The 11592-nt window shown below is 29.0% G+C and overlaps 1 protein-coding gene across 4 annotated transcripts in view; it reads left to right on the forward strand.

Annotated features, from left to right (window-relative positions):
- LOC100159454 (nicotinamidase) overlaps positions 1–7265 on the forward strand; it is a 26813-nt gene extending 19548 nt beyond the window's left edge. For 2 of the 4 annotated variants that reach the window (XM_008187201.3, XM_029489258.1), the window contains one exon: positions 6197–7265. In XM_008187201.3, coding sequence (XP_008185423.1) covers positions 6197–6295 — 99 coding nt within the window. In that variant the 3' untranslated portion in view covers positions 6296–7265. The remainder of the gene's footprint in view (positions 1–6196) is intronic. The other 2 variants (XM_029489260.1, XM_029489259.1) reach the window with 2 other exon arrangements.
- The last annotated feature ends 4327 nt before the right edge of the window (positions 7266–11592 follow it).

Consider the following 11592-nt stretch of genomic DNA (forward strand, 5'->3'; position numbering starts at 1 on the left):
AAAATAGTATCCTATTGAGAAATACAGTAAATAAGTAAACTTAAATTTACAAAAAAAAAGGTCAAGGGGGGATCTATCCCCCCATACCCCCCCATAAATACGCCACTGCTAATATTACACACAGTAAAGATTTTAGCATGCCCGCGATGTCTTTAATACTCTCCGATATTTTTTGAAAAGTCGATATCTACTAGGTAGACGTCATGGCGAGTTTTCGGTAGGTACATAATATTCATTGAATACCTATTATATATGTGTATATCATGACAAATTATATAGGTATCATCACAGCATTTTGATATGCATCTTCCGCTCTTTACTTCACCTATATCGTAGTTCTCCACTTCTTATTGGCTGACAATCATATACATACATATATAACATAGAACAAAATCAAACAATGAGAAGTGGAGAACTACGATATAGGCCGGAGGTGAAGAAGGTGCGTATCTAGTATCTACTGCGCAGAACTAGTACAACTGTGATGATACCTACATAATTTGTCATCCAAACATTATTGATTTTTATTTTATTTTATTACAATGATTTGAAAATTTAATATACAGTATTACCTATACCTTTTTAGTTTACAACTTTACAACTATGTAAAACTATTTGACGATTGTAAATTCGGCCCGGCAATAACAATAATTTGTAAAAAAGCAAGGTTGGATGACCCCAATGGACTAAACCGTGGTTGAAATATACATATAACCCAACCATGGATTAAACTTACAGTATCCTAATTTTTCAGCTAGTAAACATTTAATGTGTTGATAAAATTGATAATAAACATATGGATAGGTACGTCATTTCTATATACATTCAGTTCTATTAGGCCAACATAACGGAGATGGAAATGACAGTTGTCACCACGGACTAAGGTATATCTTAGTCCGCGGTTGTCACTTGCACCAATAATAATAATAATAATCTTTTATCTATGACTTGCACAGATACTTTTGAACGATAAAGAAATTAACAGTGAAAACCACGGCTATAGATAGTATGGTTGCCCATCGACCCATGATTCCCATACGTCTTGAAAAGTGTCTACCGAAACGAATCTCTGTAAATTAATTTTTACGCAAAATCTGTTTTCGAGAAAATTGATTTTGGTTTTTGGTGTAACTTTAAAACAAATGACCGTGAGATACATGACATTTTCACTGGTTGTTTATATTTCCATTTTCTATACATGATAACATTTTCAAAAAATTTTGATTTGTTTTGAACTGTTTAGGGACATTTTCAGTTTCCAATTTTATTAGTTTTTTTTCTATGAATGTCAATAAAACTTTATTTGTTGAGTAAAAATACTTGAAAATTTAATACAAGGCTCCTACTATATTGTTACAATGACATTTTAAAAATATTAAAAATCCTTAGTCACAGTTTTTTTTATTAGCATTCAAAGTTCAAAAAATGACAAAATATGGAAAAATCACGAAAATTTGCAAATTATTTCGAGTTAGAAATTCATAAAAATTTTTCTTTTTAAATCTAAGATATGAAAATGTAATACAAGATTCCTTATAATATTGTCTACTTTTATCAACAAAAAAAAATGTCTACATGAAAGTCAAATTAAATTTTTATAAGCGTTTGAAATTCATATTTTTACAACATTTGATATTCGCTCGATTCCTCATGTGACGATTTTCTTATTTAATTGTAATTAAAAAACTAATGACTGTAGATATTTGAAAATTTCACTGAATGTTAATATTTTCATTTTTTATACACCATAAAATTTTGAAAATATTTTGACTTTTTTGAGCTTTTTACGGACATTCTCAGTTTTCAATTTGTTTAGTTTTTTTTTCTATAAATATCAATAAAATTTTGTTTGTTGGGTAAAAAAGCGTGAAAATGTAATCCAAGGCTCCTGATATATTGTTACAAAAACAGTTGAAAAATATTAAAAATACATAGGCACACTTTTTTTTTATAAGCATTTAAAGATTGAATTTTGACAAAATTGATCAAATTTAAGATTCAATAATTATTTTGTAGTTAAAAATTTATAAAATGGTCAACTTTTATATCTAAGGATTGAAAATTTAAAACAAGATTCCACTTAAATAGTTAATTCTGTTACCAAAAAATCTAAAAACACATAAGCACAGTTTATTTTTATACTCATTTTAAGTTCAAATTTGGACGAAATTACATATTAAAACACCTAGAATAACTATTTTAGTTATTTTGTTGCGATTGTATAATATTCGTGGGTATTTGAAACTTCTAAAGTATATTATTATATATCTATGATAGTATCACGGTTTGTTGTTGATGTATAACGCGTTATAAGTACCTAATGAATATTGTGATATGATTATTTTGGAATTTATTATAGGTACCTATTATAGGTCAATTTTTTTTTAATACCATAGATAAGTATATAATATGTCTTATACCTAAACAGACGGTATGTCTCCGCTCAGAATCGTTTTTCTTATACAATGATATTATATTATTGAATTAAAATTTAATATCATCCATTATACAGTGATCCACTTGTAATCTACTGTACAACAGAGCGACATCCACTTACCCTCCTTTTTTTAGTTTTATTCTTATAAAATACCTAGTTCAAGAAGAACCGTTATTAGAGGTAGGTTTATATATAAAAATTTTAGTTTATTTCAAAATTATAAAACTTATGTTTTTAAACAGCTGGCAGTATTGTATTCTCATTCGGATAATATAATTTCCTAATACTAAATACGTTTCACTATTTTAACTGTTGGGACTTTGTACACTATAATACATTAAGACATATGAGCTGTGTATTATTATTTAGTATTTACTATACTTAATATTATTATTGTGGTACTGGTAGAATAGGTATTATTACAATCATCACTTTTTATTACTTATTACTTGTTGCCGAGCTTACATTTCATTTGTAATTCGTAGGCCGGTAGACGGAAAAAAGCTCAGAAAAAAATTTAAATATAAATATAAACACATGTAGGTATACATAATAGTATATTTTGTTATAAATTGTTCTTTTTAATTGAGTCATTGGGTGGTTAATGATATATTATAGTAGGTACCCACAGTTTCAGTGGTGTAATTACGGGGGAGAGGGGGATTTGGGTATCCATTGTTGTTCTTTAAACCGGTGAACCATATATATGTACTTATTTAATTATATAAATATTATTATTTATAGATACTATTGTACATTTGTACTAATATAGTATAATATTTTATAGAAACAACAAATAAAAACCTAAATCCTCTATTGTAGAGCTGTAACTAAGATAATATTCAGTACTTCGTAATAAACACTAATCACTATTGCAATATTGCACAAATATTGAAATAATGCAGTTTAGCTCGATTTTTTCGGAAACCTATAGGTATAGTTCAATGAGTTAATGAGAATTTGTCGGTCGGACTTATTTCCAAGGTTATAACATTTTGAAGTTTGGGATTTTGCGTATACTATATAGACGCAGATTATTCCATGAATCTACATAATCAATGCAATTTAGTTCCAAAGCGATTTTTAGAAAAAAATTTCAGAAATCTAAATATTTCAACGAGTTGAGTACAATGGTGTAATCAGAATTTGTATATTATGCTCATATTTATATTTACATTTTTTTCGGTGGATTTATTTATCCGTGGGCTTTTTTTCCCGCGGTCTCGTAGGCCATAAATCATGTGCTCTTCGTCCGGTGGATTCACCACTACGCAGAGACCAAATTGTCCTTTCGAATTGCACTCGGGTTAATTACAAGTAATGTTCAAATTTAACTCGATTTTATCATTCCATAGAACTTTTAAATATTAATTTTAGTTGAAAACATTATAGCACCTATTTCCATGTGTATGTGGGTCGAAATGTACAACGACGAAATCACACGATGTAACTAATTTCAAAATAAATAGGGATGGGCCAATACCTCTTTTTACCGATATCCGATATTCCGATATATGCAACCGATAAAAAACCGATACCAATAAACCCGATACCACCAATAACGGCCGATATCGAGTATCGGTTTTATTATCGGCACATCCCTAAAAATAAACATATAATTAATACATATTTTTGAACCGTAGTTTCAAATAACCTAACTTTATATATTAAAAATTTGAATTATTCTTCGGACCGTCCACCGTCGACTGATATTAGTTAGTAAATAGGTTTTATGTGAATAATCGAAATAAAAGCAATACATTATACAATGATTACTTTTTTGAACCCAGTGGCGCAATTATCGGGAGTGTTGGGTGTGCATTTTTTTGAGGCCCCGAGATCTCATATACGATATTCCCACTATAATGTGTAATATACAAAATAATATAATAATAATTAAATATTAATACAATTAATATAATATAATCTATATGTATACATTATAAAATAGAAGCCCCTTTTTCGTATGTACGAGCATATCTCGAAAAGAACTCCACTTATTTTAATACGGTTTTCACTAGTAAATCGGTCGAGTCACGGGGAAGGTTTTAATGCATAATAATTTTGTTTGGTAAAATTAATTGGGTGCCGGGTGGCCGAAAATAATAACAATCTATGCTAATATATATATTGTACAAATAAATGTTTGAATGTCATTGATCTCCTCCTAACCCACTGGGCATTTTTTGTGTGTTTTTGAGAGTCTCTGAATGGTTTAGATTCACTATTTAGACCCAGTTGGTTCAACCCGGAGAGGTATTTTGAGATTTACGACAGACATTTGTTTATTTTTTTTTAAAAAATAATTAGTAAAAAATAGTATTTTAAATGTTTGCCATAAGTTACTCTGGTAGACGAGGTAAAAGGATCCATTAAATTGTCGCACGCTTATGGTTTCGAATAAAGAAATTATATCTTAAAACAAACATGAGAGTTAAATGTATATTTGTAAGCTGTGGCTATTATAATATAGGTTCTCAAAAACTACTTGACCGATTTTGTGAACATTTCAAATTGTTCTTGGAGATATTAGGAAAGTTTAAAGAGTACTTTGAACCACGTTCGATTTATACCAAGTGCTGTACTTTGTTTAATTCTTGCTAGCAGGTGAGGGCCCTGGTCTAGAAATTTTCACATGGGCCCCTTATTAAGTTGCGCCACTGTTTGAACCCGAGTAAAATTCAACCTCACCCATTACGGAACGTCGCAAAGGCAGTTTACGAATTGAGCTAAAATGACCTATTCATATACCAATTGCGTTCTTGACATTTATGGTAGATATACCAATCGCGCTCTAAACATTTTACTATTTTAGGGTTGATAGACCAATTGCGCTCTTTACATTTTAAGGTCGATGGACCAATTGCGCTCAAAACATTTTACGATATACCTAAGGAAAACTTATTAGTTAATTATAATGATATAATAAATTAATACACTAACCGATTTTTTTGCGAGTATTAGTACATAATACATAATAATATAATATAAATAAATACATTTTTTTCTACACATTAATTAAGTTACTTTTTGATCGTCAATTATTTAAAATTCAAGTTATACTAGTTAAATGGCATATTGACTGTAAAATATAAAGGGTTCAATTTGTACATTGACCCTAAACAAAAACTTTGTTTTTGGCGCAATTGGTCCATGCCCGTTGCAAACAGTAGGGCCGGCCAAAACGGACAATATCCCGTGTCAAATTTTGAGAGGGGTAACCCCCATCACCACTATATTGTTGATACTTGAAAATGTCAGTGGTTTAAAAATATGTATTTACCCGCAGCTAATATATCACTCACCACGTTACTTGTTGCAAAATAAAGCAAACAACTAACTTTCCTAGTTACGTAATTGTAAAGGACAATGGCCATCATATTATATATACCATCGACATATCGCCGATCCTAATCACTCTACTTGGCCTAGTTATAATAATTGTCGACCAGGTCGACGAATGTACAGTCGAGTCTTGAATTTTGAGGAGGATAAAACAGTTTGTGTAATTATTTTTGGGTTATATAATATAAATTGGGTATTTTAATGTAAAGGAATTCACTAAGGACAGTGAAAAAATTTGAGTTACGAGATCCGATAATAAATAATTATAATACGATTTCGTATAATAAATAATAATACTTTTAGGCGCAGCTAGGGGGGGGGGGTCGTTATTTATATATTAGTTGCGCCTATGATAATATACATTATTTGGAAAATAATAATGTAAATTGTTTATTTAATTTTTTACCCTTCTAGATAAAAACAATGGTTGAAGGACGTGACAGGAGGCCTGAGCTGGGTTATAAATTGGCACTTGAAATCGAAAAGTCTATGGAGAAAGAAAACTACAAATAGGATCTATTTTATGAGTAGGTAATTATAAACTTAAAATTATAGTAAAAAAGTACCCTTCTAATTGAAAACTATGCGATAAATCTCATCGGTAGTTCAGTCTTCGTCACAGTATTCAATTTGTTCTCATTATTTTTAGATATCAATAGGTCTCTGGTGTATAACTACTTACTTGGAAACAAAGTGTTGTATTTAGTAAATAAGCCACATAATATTATTTCCACAATAAGTACTTAATATATTATATAGAAAAATAATTTGTACATGTGCACTGAGTATATTTAATAATTGTATAAAAACTAAATTTACATTAGAATAATAATTACAATAATTGCATATTATGTTAAGTACCAAACAAACATTCCAGCCTTACATTTTATACAAATACCACATTGTTAACTATTATTTTTATTGTAATTTTTTTTTTACACTTAATTTATTTTAAAAGTTAATTTTGTTGAAGTTTTGTCTTAAGGCGATTGGTATGCTTCAATAAATTAGCAACATTGTGTCTTAAATTGTTGAGTTGCAACACCGACATTCTGATACTTTTACTAGTGTTGTTTTCAGTTAACAAATCAATAATTATGTGTTTTTCTATTTTTGGTCCTTCACTGAAATTAATTATAAAATTATTTCACATAGCATTAAAAAACATGTTAGTTATTACAGCTGAACCGTTAAAAATGCAGTAAATACAGCTTTCATTGTGTAAGATGATTAACTATCAAATTTTTAACATCACATTTTTTGTTAAAATAAAATATCCATGTAAAAAATCACTAAGTTAACTGTACAAAGAAATGTATAATAAATATAAATATTGATCATAAATTGAGATTCATTAATATATATCTATCTTTGTAAATTATTTTTAATAAGGGATAAATGTTAGATATACTTCTATAAAAAAAATTATAATTAATAAATGTAAAAATTATAAAAAATATAAAAAATAAGCTAATTAATAAAATAAACTTTACAAATGTTTTTTTTTTTTTTTTTAATTATTTGATTTAGGGAAGTTTATTTTTATTGTAAATGCCCGGAAATGCGCTGTGCCCGTAAACAGCTTGTAACAAATACTGTAAGTATAATATAAACTTTTACTTGCAAAGATTATTTATTCATAACATGTTTTGGTATTATGTTATTTTATCAAACGAACAGGGTTAACTCGAAGTTGAAGGGACTCGCCAGAAAGTTCAAATTATTCATACATTTGAGTTATCTAAGGATAACATAACTATAGGAAATTCTAGGGACCATGGAAAAAGTTTGAGGTATCGACGATTACGAGTTAACCATGTTCAACTGTATTATATTTGATTACCCAACATGTGACATACATTGTTAGAAAAAAAGATAAATTTATTCTATCCTGAACTGGATAGAACCATTGCATGATTAAAGTTACAGTTTACTGAAATGAAGACTATCACGGACTACGGTGAAACATATTAATCACTTCAAATCACTAATGGACCACACAATGTATTAATAATAAACTCATAAAATGTATGTAATATGTTGAAGTTCATTGTGATGTTTATTTATTGATATAAATAAAAAGAAACCAATAGATTTTACAACTATTAAATAAATCATCAATGAAAAGTATTACATTATGTTTAATTTGATTAAGTTATAGTATGACACTATGACGTACCTATAATACACATTAATTGTTTCTTATATCTAAATAGTTATTAATTTGTAATTTATGTCTCACCATGATCAAGACTCTTAAGTAATATTTGTAATTATTACAGTTATTATTATTATTCAATTTCAGATTATAAATTGTACAGTTCTTTATACATGAGTCATTAATCATTATAAAAGCATCCAGCCATAAAATAACTCAACTTTTCCCTTTGATTCTAAATATATTATATAAAATATAAATAATGAGTTCAGAGTTGTGATCATAATATTCACGGTAGCCTTTTATATTGGCTGACTGAGTATTACCATACTTTATACTGGGGTCTATGATCATAAGCGTGCGCACGGACTACTCTGCGAATATTAAATATTATTATGATAATTGATAGCCAATCATAAAATACTTTTTTACTACCTATGGTAAATGTACTTAAATGAGGTTACCCCATCCAAATTAGTTTTTATAACTCAGGCGTGAATATGAATATTATAATATATACGTAATATGTGTGTGTTATTGTTTTATGTACTTATGTATATGACTACCCTGCCAGAAATTCTGCACACGCTTATGTCTATGGTATTATAGATTTATAGACAACTCGTGACATTGAATTTACTAATTAGTTTACTTGGTGAAATATTATTCTTAAAGTTGTTGATTCAAACAAATGTAACAAGTTCTAAATGTTGTGTTCAATAACTATACGTCTATACAATTTAATCCTTTGGTAATAAGTATAGTTAAGTCTAGAAACCAACTAAAGCAAAAAATACCTTGATTTTTGGTTTATTAAAAAGAATATACTTTGCTATTTGAAAATGTTGATAAGGAAAAATTGGAAACATGGTCTACTCTCAATATCTTAAAAGATTAGGAGAACGTCACAATCGCATTTGTGCTAGCATCTTAAAATACTAAAATATTGAACAATTTGTTTTGGTTAGCTTCCATATTAAAGTGCGTTAACCTATTATTAAACTTTAAGTTAAGAACACTAATTGTGTTTGAACATTAATTATGATTTTGAAAGTCATTTGTGTTTTTTAAGTGAGTAGGTATTTAAAATTGCATTATCATAAAAACTCATGTACAAACACAGACTATTCTTACCTTTAAGGTTGTTGGTGGGTCATAAAACATAATACATTAATACCTAAACTAACTAATTATACAAAGACAAAATTGGTTGTGTTGAACGCAAATTTGCTATGTATATACATATTTTGTAAGACGGCGATGGGTATTGTAAGATATCATCAGGAGAAGACCTTATTAAAAAGATGCGAAAATATCTATTTAATTGTATCTAAACCAGTTTACTATAAGAAGGCATTAATATAATATTTTACAATTAATTATAGGTACATGTAAATTCCACCAATTTTCGATTACTTGATTTTAGAGTTTGATTTATAACACATAAATTCACAATTTTACAAAAAAAATCCAATCCAAATTTGTAATTTGTATGCACAATTATATAATACACAAGTGCAAATATAATATGATATATAGATATACACAATAATAAAAATTAAATAATTTAAAACTAAATTTATCAACTATGATTTATGATATATTATGATCTATAGATTCAAGTCATCAAATTTACAAAATATGTATAACAATGACAATCACAATTTACCTAGATTCCGATAATAATCAATAAATCAAATATTTAACCAACAAAATTGTAGTCTTTATCTAATCTATGACATTCAACGTGTTTTGTAATTATTAATTTCAGCAATACATTTTGAAAGAAAATACGTGTCATTATAATCAAATTTAATTGTAACTAAGACTAAGAATTTATAAATAATATAGCGTAGGGGGGGGAGGTTAAAATTAAATTTACATTTCAAAAGTTAATATCATTGGAGTTCACATTTTTTTCACAGGTAACAAATAGTACCGGTGGAATTTAAAATTGGCCTATTAGGTACGTTATGTCGTTATTACCTTGATGAAATGTTGACATTTTCAATTTTGTAATCGGTCGGGGCTTTTGTATAAACTTCCATTTTAAAATCTACTCGTGATGGTTTAATCTCTTAAACTACATCAATTTCAGGACGAAATTAATAATAATTAGTAATAATTACTAAGGTTTAAGATGTAAAAAGAAAAAATTATAACAGGTACATTACAGTCCACAGTAAATGGAACACATAAAATAATCACCTTTATTCACCTAATCACCTTTATTCACCTAATCACCTATATTCCGAATTAAATTTTCCACTAGCAATATTTGATAACGATGTGCAGCGTGCCCAAACAAGGCAAAAAAATCGATACCGGAGAAAACCGATATAGAACGCTAGAGAGCGCACTACGCCAGAAATAATTATTTACTTAAACAGACCCGAATACCTACCGACTTTGAATGATATTTCTATGTACTTGGAAGTTCGACTAAATTTTCAAAATCATATAGCCGCTTAGGTACAACCCTTGAGATTATTAAAAACAGATCTTAAGACTTCAGGAACCTACAAGAGGACAGCGGCCCGCCCGTGCATCGCGCTGCACCCGGACACCACGGTCAGCCGGACTTAGACATCTTTTTAAAAGTGCCTACTGCCTACTATCATTTTGCGTCGCTCTAAGTAGTACGAAAATCTCCGTATTGAACTGGAGATTTCGAAAATGTAATCAGATAGCGTCGACTCCTCCCGGAAAATTGTCAGGAGCTTGGGGGAGGACGGCGGCCCGCCCGTAGCACGAATTTGGCAGGTCTATTGAGACGGCCGGACTTAGTCGGACACTTAGTTTTTGGGCGTTTTTAATGTCGGATGTTATAGATGTCTTTGCGCCGTATCGATGGGTACCGAGATCGAAGTCATTCGACTTTTGCATCGGGAGTTATGATTTTTCATGTGTTTTTTGTACTTCGAAAATTACGTAGGTAGTAACGAGTATTTTGGATTTTGGGTTTTCGCTTGATCTCTATACGAAACTCGAGATTCTGATTTTTTGGCGTACGGCGATTCAAAAAGGATCTATGGTCGAAGTACGTACAATGATTATTTCGCCCATAATCGGAGTAGCAAAAAGTTGAGAAACGCATTACATGATTATTCGTATAACGTATGGCATACGTCTCTTTATGGCATTCGTCTGTTTAATGTTTTAAGTAATAATTGTTTGAATTTTTTTTTCGCATTTATTTTAGTAGACATGTAGTTCATTACTTATTAGTGTGAATCGATAGGTATATAAGAATAAAATATTAAAACCTATATTATAATAATAAGTCAATAGAAATACGAAATTACCAATATTAAAGGTTTTGGTTGTTTTGATACTTTTTTCAAATTGGTATTAATTAATGAAATTCTACCATTCGAGAAAAGAAATTTACTGTAATCATACTATAGTTGGTAGTTGCAAAATGTTTATGAATGTTGAAAATTGCATTTTTATATCATTGGATATTTACTCCTAACGAATCTCTTCGATCGATATTTATTATTTTGTTGTAATTTAATAATGAATAACCATGGGTACTTTTTTCACCAGTCGTTCATGGATCTAGACCATTTTGACGTTTCTTTTTATTTCATTAAAATTATTATTTATTTAATTTTAAAAAAAAATTGATAACTGATAATCTTTAAGTAAT

This window comes from Acyrthosiphon pisum, chromosome A2 (assembly GCF_005508785.2).
Source record: "Acyrthosiphon pisum isolate AL4f chromosome A2, pea_aphid_22Mar2018_4r6ur, whole genome shotgun sequence".
In the NCBI taxonomy this organism is placed as follows: domain Eukaryota; kingdom Metazoa; phylum Arthropoda; class Insecta; order Hemiptera; family Aphididae; genus Acyrthosiphon; species Acyrthosiphon pisum.